The sequence below is a fragment of the Pleurodeles waltl genome, chromosome 5 (assembly GCF_031143425.1).
Source record: "Pleurodeles waltl isolate 20211129_DDA chromosome 5, aPleWal1.hap1.20221129, whole genome shotgun sequence".
Classification (NCBI taxonomy): domain Eukaryota; kingdom Metazoa; phylum Chordata; class Amphibia; order Caudata; family Salamandridae; genus Pleurodeles; species Pleurodeles waltl.
In genome coordinates, this window is record NC_090444.1 from 377,285,654 (window position 1) to 377,298,188 (window position 12,535).

Consider the following 12,535-nt stretch of genomic DNA (forward strand, 5'->3'; position numbering starts at 1 on the left):
TACATGGCGAGATAAAAACATTAACAGTAATTGAACCTCTTTCATTTCAACCTCAATGGGTGATCATGTGTTCTGACACAATATGCCCTATTTAAATACATCACTATGCCCCCTCGTAGTCATTCTAACGAAAACCTCTCCTGGTGGTTGAGCCACTTGTAGCTTTAGTCTGGCATCATTCTACGTTTTGTAGTCTCATGCTTAAATGAAACAAGCTAAATAATAAATACGTTTACTGGGTTCAGTCGCTGACTTTGTGATAATCCACTGTAAAGCGCGCACACACTGCTCAGATGGATAGATCACCTCTATTCCTTGAAAGTCCAATTTGTTCCTTGGTCAGCATAATAGTGAAGTTGAGTGGTCACTTGTTCAGATGACTATTACTTACGGGACCTTGAAAACTGATCTTCACCCAAATCCACATTTAGTTAACCATCTTAAAATCGCTGCCAGTTAGTTTGGATTACCATCTTAAAATCGCTGCCAGTTAGTTAGGTGAGACCTGTTTCATTACCTGTCATTGGGGTAATTGGGCAGCGGTCTGCGGTCTGCTCTCGCTACGAACTCTGACAACATGTATATACAGCGCTGCCCTCAGAATACAGTCTCTAGGCACTCTAGTGTGGATCCAAGATGGCCATGGTGTTTTTACTTTTACCCTGACCGCCTTACTTTCTTATAAGCAAGCCAAACTAATCTTCCAGGTCCTTAGGTTACCGCGGCAGTTGTTCCATCCCAATCTGAAGCACATCAATACGTTAAGAAATGAATTAATTAGGTTGGCCCCTGTAAAGAGATGGCTAGTGCCTTCTCCTTTGTGGTGCATGCACTGCTTCGCATTTGTTGTTGGTGTGTGAAGTGTGCCCCTTCCCTGATACGAACTCCAAGTACTTCGAGCTCGTGTCTCAGGTTGTGGAGGAAGGTTTCCCGTTGTGCGCTGCTGTGGGGCCAGGCAGGCCACGCGCGCGGCCCAGGCAGTTTCTGCGTTTCACACAGGCGCTCGCGCTCGGCGGCCCTTCGACAATTTCCCAGCTTGCCAACGTCAAATGCACGCGCTCTGTTATGTGCAAACGTTCCTACATGTTTAAGTAAACAGCTTTGCAGTAAGTGTAGGCGCTGTAGCCCGGGGCCTAGGAAAGAGCAGGCTGCTAACCGCTTTTATCAAGGCCGGCTCCTAATGTTCTTCAAGGCTTAATGTGGCCTTTTTGAGGAGGGTGCTGCTTTGTTTCCAAGCCCCAGCATTCAGTGCAGAAAGATTGTTATGAAGTGTGCAAAGTCTAGTGGTTTGTTTCCAAAACATATGGTGGGGGCAGTTTGTGTTGTCAAGTGTCTTGGATTGCACAGCCTTTGACACCGTGATAAACCTGGGCGTGTCTCGTCGGCGAACCTGTCTCTGCCGTGATACAGGTCCAGGGAAGGGTTGCACTTTTCCCTATGGTTAGTGATTGACATGTTTTTCGCACTTTTTAAAGAGACAGTGCAATGCTTGAGATTTGTTTTAGAGTCGAGTACACACAATTGCTGGCACTTCAACTGGTTGAGTCACGCTTCCGAACATTCCCATTGGGTTTGAACTGAGACCCGTGCCTGACCTCTGCGTAGCCAGTGTGTTATGAGATAAGCAGAACCTCTTCTTGACTTGATTTTGGACCTGTGGATTGACTTGGCACCATTGTACTTGTGCCCCCATGTCTTAAAACACTGTTCACAAGTGGTGTGTGTTGTAGCAGGGGTCCCCGATGAACCATTATAAAAATGCACCCCCAGCGCCATTTTGTACTGTTATGAACCTATTCAGACTTTGCCACCCGAATTTCCTTTGTGATTGGTATACATTTTACAGTATACTGTTGTAGACTTTGAGTGTAATGTTTCCATAAGGAGCCTTGTATGATATACACTTGTTTCTTATGGTGGTTGGAGCACATGTTGTGCTTGTGGTCAGTGGGCATCAGTGCTTGGTTAGCAAAAAATATGCCAACAGTGATGCACCTACAGCCCTTTAGAGGAGCTATGTCCCATTTTTCAATCCAGTAACACCAGTGTGGTGTACCTGCCCATAAAGGAGGTTTCTTTGAAAAGTGATGATGGCACCAAGACTGTGAGTGCTTCCTAAAAGATAAACATAAAATAATGTTCAGGGCCTTCCTCAAGAAAATGCCTTCTGGCAGTCCGCCCCTCCCCACCCAGTTTCTCAAATAAATGTTAACAAGAGGCTAACGTATCTGTACATTTTCGCCCAAATTTGAGTGTAGGGAGGCGTCGAGCTACTTTTCGGCAATGACCAGCCAGCCTTTATTTTTAGAGGCTCTAGTACCTTGTTGTTTTGTCCCCCTTCTTCCTGCTTGTATGGCGGGCGTTTCATGCAAATCTTCTGCTATCACGTACTCAATTACTTGCATGTAGATGAATGCTGGATCTCGTGTGGTTTGCAGGGTTTGTTTCCTAAAGTGTGAACGAGTGTCTTGCAAAAATAGATTTAAAAAAAGACAGTAGTTTTTGTTTCTCTCTTTCCTTCACTTCTTCAAAAATATGTGGGCCTGGAGGCTGTATGGTAAGGAAGTATCTTGGTTGCTGTCATTAGTCTCAGAGCTGATAAATGGTACCTTCTGCCACCACAAGAGCGTTGGCATCTGTGGTATTTCGACCATCATAGTTACTACCAGACTGGACGTGTTACATAGCAGTCCATGCTTACTCCACAAGAGCTCTGGCATGGTGTGGAGGGGAGGCCTGCTGCAACACATGGCTTCTTTTCCACACTCCCATGCGCACGAAAGAAAGAGGGTTGGGTCTGTAAATCCATCCCAAGGCCGGCAACATAACCTCTAGACCACCACTACCTCATGCTGCGTCAGTGATCCCAGAAAACCCCTCTCTGCTGTAGGTACAGGCTTGTGATGATAGTAGGTATTTGTCTGGGGCCGTTAGACAGCTCTTTACTCAATGTGTCGGTAATGGCGGTGTGAATATGTCACTCGTGGTCAAAGGCACATAACGGGTATTCTCAGCTTGACCTTAAAAGACCTGAAAACTGGAACCAAAATGCAAATGCGTCTGTCAGCTTTTTGAACTACATTTGTGGAAAATGTTGCAGTTTTTTAAATAAATTAGACATTCCACCTGACTCTTCTTTGCTCCTAAAGCGGGGAGAAATTCCCAAGTTTAAGGGTATGGTTAAAAAAATAAATCCTACATAGATGTTCTAATGTTTATTCGATTATCGTGAAGAACATAAAAACAAGTATATTGGTGTAATTTAACTGGGTTCATACAAGTTGATATGGTTTCAGTGTTTCCAGTTGAGTGTGACATTGACATCCTGTCAGCCCAGACAGTGCTTTTGGCCCAAACGACGATCTGTTGTGGGCCAGTACAGACCACCTTTGAATGCATGGAAGGTGGACACTCTTACCAAGCGGGAATGTCACCATTGACCATAGCCGCTCACGGGGCACAGGACCCCTGTGTGTTCCAACATAAACAAAACTTTTCTGGTGTGGTCCGTGAAAGCCTAGGGTTAGCATAAGTGGAGAGTTTGAGTTGTTGGGTATGATTGTGGAAATGAAGCATGGCCATGTACTGACTGGTGGCATTGGAAATGGGGAGGAGGGGTCAGCTTTGACTGGTCTCATTTGAGATGGGACCTGGTCCGGCATGAAAAGATCATTGCATTTGACTGGTCTCATTGGACAGGCGATCTGGTCCAGCATGGAACGCGCAATGCTTTGACAGGTCGTATTGGAGATGGGACCTGGTCCTGCATGGAAAGTGCAGTGCTTTGACTAGTCGGATTAGAGATTGGGTCTGGTGCAGCATGAAAAGAGCACTGCTTTTGGCCTGTCGCATTGGACTTTGAGCCTGGTCTGACGTAGAAAGCACGGTGCTGTGAATGCATATTGGAGATGGGGCCTGGTCCAGCATGGAAAGCTCAGTGCTTTGATTGGTGAGGGGTCTGGTCCAGTGTGGGAAGGGCAGTGCTGTGATTGGTCACATTGGAGATGAGGCCTGGTCCGGCGTGCAAAGTGATGTGCTGGGAGTGGTCGCATTGGAGATGGAGCCTGGTCCAACATAGAAAGTGCATTGCTTTGACCGGTCGCATTCGAATAGGGCCTGGTCCGACGTGGGCAACGCAGTGCTTTGATTGGAGATGGGGGTCTGGTCCAGTGTGGAAAGCATGGTTCTTTGACTGGTCACATTTGACATGGGGCCTGGTCCGGCGTAGAAAGCGCAGTGCTATGACTGGTCCGATGTAGAAAGCGCAGTGCTATGATTGGAGATAGGGCCTGGCGCGACTTGGAAAGTGTAGTGCTTCGACTAGTCACGTTGGAGATGGGGCCTGGTCCGGCATGGAAATTGCAGTGCTTTGTTTGGAGATCGGGCCTGGTCCGACGTGCAAAGCGCAGTGCTATGACTGGTCACATTGGGGGCATGGCCTGGTCCAACGTAGAAAGCGCAGTGCTTTGACTTGGAGATGGGGTCTGGTCCAGTGTGGAAAGAGCGGTTCTTTTGAGTGGTCACATTGGACATGGGGCCTAGTCCGGCGTGGAAAGCGAAGTGCTATGATTAACGATAGGGCCTAGTCCGACATAGAAAGCCCAGTGCTTTGGCTGAACGTGACTGTTCTTCCTTTCTCCGGCTCACAGCGAGTAGAAAGGGCCCTTGTTCGGACTTGCTCTGTGAACCTGACTGTTGTGCTTGGCTGGCTCTGTGGTATTCTATCTATTAACCTTGCCACCCTTAGTAACCGGTGCATTTAATTATCAGCCGGATGCTTAAAATAGGTAGGCCAGGTTCATGACAGCCCTGACAGACTTGTAATGCGCACACCACTACCACGAGAGGGCTCTTGATTTAACTGTTTTAGAGCGCCTTGAGAAGTTGCGGCTTTGGGTAGGTGCTGTTACCTTAAGTCGTGAGCTAAAAAAAAGTTATTATAAAAGCCCTTATTGCGAATTGATGTTTAAAAATAGATCGATCATCTTAAAATTGCGATGCTACACGTGAGCCTGAAATTTCTTTCCTTTTTCCTCCCCCAATCAATGGCTTGGTTTCGCGATTATGATGGATTGTCGCCTGGCCACCCAGACGGATTCAATGGCGGCTAATATTAACCGTGAACAATAGTGCGGCCATTCTGGCTGCAGGGAGGATTACGGAACATAATGGGGCCCATCCAAAAATACCGCTAGTACAGGACAAGCAACAGGAAGCAGCGGTAGACTCGGCAGAGCCTCGCTCCCAGACAGCCCATGGCTGCTCCACACAATGGCAACTTCAGCACATTGTGTATCCACAGGACACCCTTTATTCCAGCGGGGTTGCCAGGGTGGATGCGCGTACACATAGGATAGAGGCACTTTTTACCTCCTTCATCGTTTGGCATTAGAGGGCATCTGTATTGTGGCAGGCGGACTAGCCTGGGCAGAGGAAGCCTCCCCGGGCATCTGCTAATATAACTAAGTTTGCTTTTGCGTCCAAGGGGGTGTTTAGCGCACTCATCCCAACCAAGATATTTACCTCCTAGTATTAAATGTTAAGGCACGTAAGAGGTGCTCAGCTTACTGAAGGGCAGCCCCTGTTTGCTGAGCACATATGGCGGTGGAATTCTCAAAGGTGCCATTGGCTTGGCAAGGGACCAGGCCCACCTCTGACATGTGCCCGCTTTCTTCTCTCAGTCACAGGTGTGCCCTGCTGCTGCGGAGCACACACACACAGCCCGCGACCCCAGCCATCAGGAGAGCTTTTAACAGGAAACCTATGGCGTGCACACATTACATTTCTACATTTATGACCGAGTGGCGGGCAGGGTATTGTATTTTACAAGAAATTTTGGCAGGGTACTCAAATTCCGAATCCCTCCCTGTGCGGAAAACAATGAGGCCTTTAAGAGAGGAAGTATGAAACGACTGATTTGTTTTGACTGGACCCCGTGCTCGCTGCATACATGGACAATATACTTCACAGCCAACATGTTTGGGTCAGTCATCTAGTTGACTGAGCGAGCAACCCGATGAGCCAACCCTGCTTTTTGGTACCTGCCCCACTTGCACAAGTTGTAGAAAGTCTAGTGCTGCAGTGGAAGCTGCTATTCTCACAATTTGAGAAAACGCTTCACATGCTCTCTCTATTTCCTCCTTCTGGTTATATACCTTATTAAAATGCTACACCTCAGTTACAAGTATGTTTTTACAAGTGGCAAGTCCCCATAAAGTTTTTTTTCGTCATCCCTGGAAATTGTGATAGGTGCAATTAATTCTACAGTAAATGCCCATTCTAGACTAATCTACAGTGAGTCACTGAGGGCTCCTGCCCTCTTGCACAAGCTGTGAAAGTAAAAAACATTGTTCCGAGGCAGAAAAGAGCTGATGAGGCGAGTAGGCGGCTCGATCGGGCTTTACGCAGCTGCTGGTCGCTCTGGTTCCCCTTTACTTACCTTAACATAGCTTCACCTGAACGTAGGACTACTGGTGGACGGTCAGTGTGTGCCACACCTCCCCCATCAAACCCCAGGTGTTTTCGAGGAGCACGTTATCGCTTCTGAACCAACCAGCCGTTGGCTGCTGGGGTGTGCCTTAATAATTCACCACTTATCGGTATCAGTGTACTTTCTTTTGATTAAGCAAGGTGTGTGAGCTGCAGTGTGTCAGCAGGTTTCTAAAGATGTACAAAGGTCGCCTCTGGACATGTGAAAAACCATATCTTTGCGGGTGTGCAAAGGTTGGTGCTGTGGGGGGCACGGTTTCGTAAGTGGCGTAAACCACTGTACTGGAGTACTCGAGGCTGTTGTAGTTTCCAACGCTTGGCTGGTAAAAGTCTGAAAAGGAGCAGCACATCCCATGGTCACACTCTAGGCTTTGCTGCAGTGTGCTTTGTAGATTACTTCAGGATTGGCTGTTTGTGTTCGGCGTTTGTAAACTCAGTCGTTGGCATGCCCTTTACCTGGGATTGGAAAAATACTATAGTTGTTGTGGAAAAAGGCATTCTGAACTTAATTTCTGACTTTTAGTATGTCTTTTCAGTTCACTCCTATTTCAACCCCACGGGGGCAGTGGACTTGTATAGTAGAAAATTATAAAATGCCTCATTTGTATGTATCTATAGGTTCATTTGTAATTCAAATATGAATGTGGATTTTTTTTTTTCTTGGTCCTCTTTTCCCCTAACCTTTCACTGATTCCTTTCAGTTGAGTGTCTTATTGTATGCTTTGTCTGTTTTGAGAATGTTTGTGTTCTTTTCATTTGTTTTCCCTCCTTTCCCATCCACCCTCACTTAATTTCCTCCCTTCATTCAAACTAGTGCAGCGTTTGTTTCCTTTCTTCTCCCATTCTCCCAAGCTGTTGGGCACTGCCTCCCGGATTACCTCTTTTTCTCTGTGACGAGGTTGGGTATCGTTCGTGTTTTGTATTGCACAGGTGTTAGCACATTAGCTATAAAAGGTTGGAGAGAAATGACCATATGATCACTGGTGCCCTCTCTGAGCCCCTTTTCCAGCGGCTGACCTGTGACCTGTCTCCACGGTTGGGCCTGCGGATGTTGTGCAGTACTGTTTGCAGTAGAATTGTTACCTGTGGTCAGGGCTTTATGGTCTTTGCCAGTGTTCATTAAATGGTTAGGAGGTGTGGTGTGGTGTAAGTAGTCGCCATTTCCTGTCGGCTCAAGTCCCACTACTGCCAAGAGGAAGCTGGGGGTGGAGCCATTCAGCAAAGAGCACTGTACTGTACAGCCCAGAAACAATTGGTATTTCCTCAATTACCCATCACCTGGAAGTGTGTTGTGTGTAAAGTGTTGGAGTCCTCGGCCTATTTACCAAACTTTGCGAGTTACTTTACTAAAGCTGTAGTTACCATTGATTGCTCGTTTTGATAGTCACAGAAAGAGACAAAGGTGTTGATCCTAATCTGCCCTGTTGGTGGAGCACTGTGGGAAGTGTGAAACATGCATTGCTGCCGCAGAGTTGGTGGAGCACTGTGGGAAGTGTGAAACATGCATTGCTGCTGCAGAGTTGGTGGAGCACCGTGTGAAACATGCATTGCTGCCGCAGAGTTGGTGGAGCACTGTGGGAAGTGTGAAACATGCACTGCTGGTGCAGAGTTTGCAGACACTGTGGTGAGACATGCACTGCCACAGTACAGTTGATCAGCATAGTGGGAAGTGGTGTGAAACATGCATTGCTGCCGCAGAGCTGGTGGAGCACTGTGTGAAGTGTGAAACATGCATTGCTGCAGCAGAGTTGGTGGAGCACCGTGTGAAGTGTGAAATATGCATTGCTGCCGCAGAGTTGGTGGAGCACTGTGGAAAGTGTGAAACATGCATTGCTTCCGCAGAGTTGGTGGAGCACCGTGTGAAACATGCATTGCTGCCGCAGAGTTGGTGGAGCACTGTGGGAAGTGTGAAACATGCATTGCTGCCGCAGAGTTGGTGGAGCACCGTGTGAAACATGCATTGCTTCCGCAGAGTTGGTGGAGCACCGTGTGAAGTGTGAAACATGCATTGCTGCCGCAGAGTTGGTGGAGCACCATGTGAAACATGCATTGCTTCCGCAGAGTTGGTGGAGCACTGTGGGAAGTGTGAAACATGCATTGCTGCAGCAGAGTTGGTGGAGCACCATGTGAAGTGTGAAACATGCATTGCTGCCGCAGAGTTGGTGGAGCACCGTGTGAAACATGCATTGCTGCCGCAGAGTTGGTGGAGCACTGTGGGAAGTGTGAAACATGCACTGCTGGTGCAGAGTTTGCAGACACTGTGGTGAGACATGCACTGCCGCAGTACAGTTGATCAGTATAGTGGGAAGTGGTGTGAAACATGCATTGCTGCCGCAGAGCTGGTGGAGCACTGTGCGAAGTGTGAAACATGCATTGCTGCAGCAGAGTTGGTGGAGCACCGTGTGAAGTGTGAAATATGCATTGCTGCCGCAGAGTTGGTGGAGCACTGTGGGAAGTGTGAAACATGCATTGCTGCAGCAGAGTTGGTGGAGCACCGTGTGAAGTGTGAAACCTGCATTGCTGCCGCAGAGTTGGTGGAGCACCGTGTGAAACATGCACTGCTGGTGCAGAGTTTGCAGACACTGTGGTGAGACATGCACTGCCGCAGTACAGTTGATCAGTATAGTGGGAAGTGGTGTGAAACATGCATTGCTGCCGCAGAGCTGGTGGAGCACTGTGTGAAGTGTGAAACATGCATTGCTGCAGCAGAGTTGGTGGAGCACCGTGTGAAGTGTGAAATATGCATTGCTGCCGCAGAGTTGGTGGAGCACTGTGGGAAGTGTGAAACATGCATTGCTGCAGCAGAGTTGGTGGAGCACCGTGTGAAGTGTGAAACATGCATTGCTGCCGCAGAGTTGGTGGAGCACCGTGTGAAACATGCATTGCTGCCGCAGAGTTGGTGGAGCACTGTGGGAAGTGTGAAACATGCATTGCTGTAATGGAGTTGACCAGCACAGTGGAACGTGTGGTGAAACATGCACCCCTGCAGCAGAGTTGACCACCACAGTGGAAAGTGTGTTGAAACAAGCACTGCTGAATCATAGTAACAAAGCTGGATCCCACTCCTAAGTGCGCTACCCTACATTCTCACATGGAAACTTTGACTTGTGCTCCTAGAGGAGCTTGAGGCTGCACGAACTCCATTCCAGACCCATGTTACTGAGTAGGGTACAAGGATCTTCAAGGCCACAACCATTCCGGGGGTAGAACTCTGACGCTCAGTAAGTGCCGCATTCCGACCACAGTGAGAGCAATAGGGTGCTAAAGTAGAGAATTCCGTGAACCCAGTCATATTTGAATGTATTGACCTTATGAAATAGTCAATCAATTACGTACGGGCACATTTTGAAGAACTTATAAATAAGGAATTGTATTTATCAGGTATTGTGAAAGGCCCGTCTACTGCGCCTCTTGGGTCCCTTTGCAACATGGGCGAGTCATTATCTTTCCTAGTTGTAACGGGACCCACGATTGGGCTCATTGTAGAAAGTCTAGCGGTTTCGCAGCACACTCTTTGAATTAGGTTTTCGACGCTTAAGCCTGCGTGGGAATGTGACCCAGTGAAGTGTACACTTCAAACAGCTTAGGCGCCTTTCCTTAGGTTGGGTTTAGAAATCCTTAAATCAACACCATGTTTTGTCAGTGCCACGCTGGGGGGAGGGCGTTAGCGCCAAATCTCGCGTTTTTGTAGGAAATCCCAGTAGCGGACATGCTCCTCACGCGGGCATTTTGATAATGACAATAATAACAGGTCTTAGCTGCATGCCTATGAATAGGAGCTGGGCTGCATGCCCGAGCTTGCCCAGCTTTGCTTCTCTTCTGAGCATTTTCCCACAGTTATCAGTGAACGAGATGGAATCCTGTTCGGCGCTGAATATGAAACATATTTAGGCCGCATTCCAAGACCGTGCCTGTCACCGGGTAACTTTTCCTCCACAGCCTACAAGCTCTGTCACGTCGTGAGAAGCGAGATTGCCTTGCCTTTTGAAGTTAGCTTTATGGCTACACCTCGCAGGTGTTTGCTTTTCTGTCTGAATGTTTGCTTCTGGAACGTAATATTTACCTGCCCCGTGAATTTGACAAATGGCTCGATATCTGAGAGTCGGTGTTTGCAAATAACGCCCCAGAACATACCTTGTGACTGTGAAGCTCGGGGCTGTTTTTCCCACCCTCACCCCGCCTAACCCCACCTCCCTAAAATAAGGGCCGGCCAGGGGCAGGTTCTCCAAACAGGTGAATTAAAGCACAGGTCCACAGAGCTCCCGTGTGCCAAGCGACCGTCTTGTCGTCGGGCACATTAGAGCGAGACCTGGCAGAGCTATAGAATTCCACAATAAGTGGGCGAAGCGCGCTTTTTATTCGTTCCTGTCTCGCGATAGGAGATTAAAGGGAGCTGGAGATAGGCGCTGGCGAGTTTCCAGCATAAGTGAGCCTGTGTGAGCAAAGGGATGCCTTTGGTTATTAATGGAATGTTCAGATCCCATTGGCAGATTAAAGCCTCTGTAAATGTGCCGCGGCGATGGGCCCTGGTTTTTCCGAATGGCTAGGCCGAGCTGGCTTTGTTTTAAACCAAGGGAGCGTTCTCTCCTCTCCCCCACCAAAGTGAGATTCATCCCTTCTTCCCTGCGTTACCTGATACTTGTGGGAGCAGGGAAGGGCTCGCGCATGGACAAAGCGTTCAAAGAGGTGCTGAAAAAAAAAAGTCCCCGAGGATGCTCAGCTGAGAATTTAGTAGCACCCCTTCGCTCCCGACACTTAACGAGTTGACTGATGCATCTGAAATTTTCGGGACAAAATAAAGTGTGTTTTCAGCTGTGTATGGTCACAGACATACATGTGTGGGTGGGTGCACGGGCACTTGGTGGTTAAAAACATAGGATGCCTTAGTGGGGACTGAGATGCGCACCTCGAGGTGAAAGGTTTCTGCTAATCCCCCCGGGATAAGGTACTTTAAGGGGTTTCAAGAGGATTGCTTTGGCCGCGATTCTAATCTGTTTCCCGCGGCGATGGAAATAGATGCGACTTCAGACAAGGTGACCGACTTCTGTATGTAAACCAAATGCTGCTTGTAATGTGAAACAATGCAGTCACCTTAGTTTAGCACTTGTTGGGCATTTTCTTAGGTAGTTTGGGAAAACTTGCTGAGTTTTGTATTTTTTCTGTTTTTGCAGCGCTCCTACACGTTGCTGGTGGAAGCATGGGATTACAATAATGACACGAACGGTAAGTATAAGACATTGCTGCGCTAATTATAGCACTCTGTGAAACTGTTTTGCGCTTGGCCTGCGTCCAACAGGCCGGATTGTGTAGGCCAGGCTAGCCGATTTGCTTTGCGTTTTCCCACATTATTACAAACCATTTTTAAGGGGGGGTGTGTGTTTAGAAGTAGGAACAGTTGTACACTATAGTAGTGGAACTGCTTAATAACAGCATTGATTCGGATTTTCAGGCTGAACCCTAACTATTTAAATGATTCCCTGTTGATACATTGTATACAAATGTGCTCACCGTGGCCAGCCTGAAAACCTGGTGGGACTCCATGGTTTGCGAACTAATGTGGGAAGCCTCTGATCTAATACTTGGATTAGTGTCCAGCAGTTACCAGGTGCCCTGTGCATTCATGTGCATGTTTATTAGTAATTGCCACCTTGTGAGGCTAAACAGAAATAGCTAGGTACGAGTCATGTTTGTATTAAATGCCGTTTGGGGGGAAACATTCTTTGTTTCCCTTTGTGCTATTACTGCAACTGGTAGTGACCACTCACTTTCGTAGCGCAGTGTCTTAAAACAAGTGCCACGAAGCGCTCCAATTTCCCTTTTTAAGTGTGCCAGCCAGAGCTGCACTAGGTTCCGGGTGGAAGCCTGAAGTGTTCAGTTTCTAGATGGGTTGGGGCGCGATGGAACTCGTGGGCTGTGTGGTAAACTCCAATAAACTAAGCAGCTGTGCGCACCAGGCTCTTCTCTTATCGCAAAGGCCCAATCGCTTTTTTCAGCGGCTTGGTATTCGACTGGCAAGAACTACCGTATCGTGGGAATTTCTCTAAAA

General features: G+C 47.9%; 1 protein-coding gene across 1 annotated transcript in view; it reads left to right on the plus strand.

The window, feature by feature from the left end:
- Positions 1-12,535, plus strand: part of JAG1 (jagged canonical Notch ligand 1) — a 47,094-nt gene that overhangs the window by 7,714 nt on the left and 26,845 nt on the right. Inside the window, exon 3 of the mRNA XM_069234114.1 lies at positions 11,661-11,712. Within this exon, the coding sequence (XP_069090215.1) occupies positions 11,661-11,712 (52 nt within the window). The remainder of the gene's footprint in view (positions 1-11,660; positions 11,713-12,535) is intronic.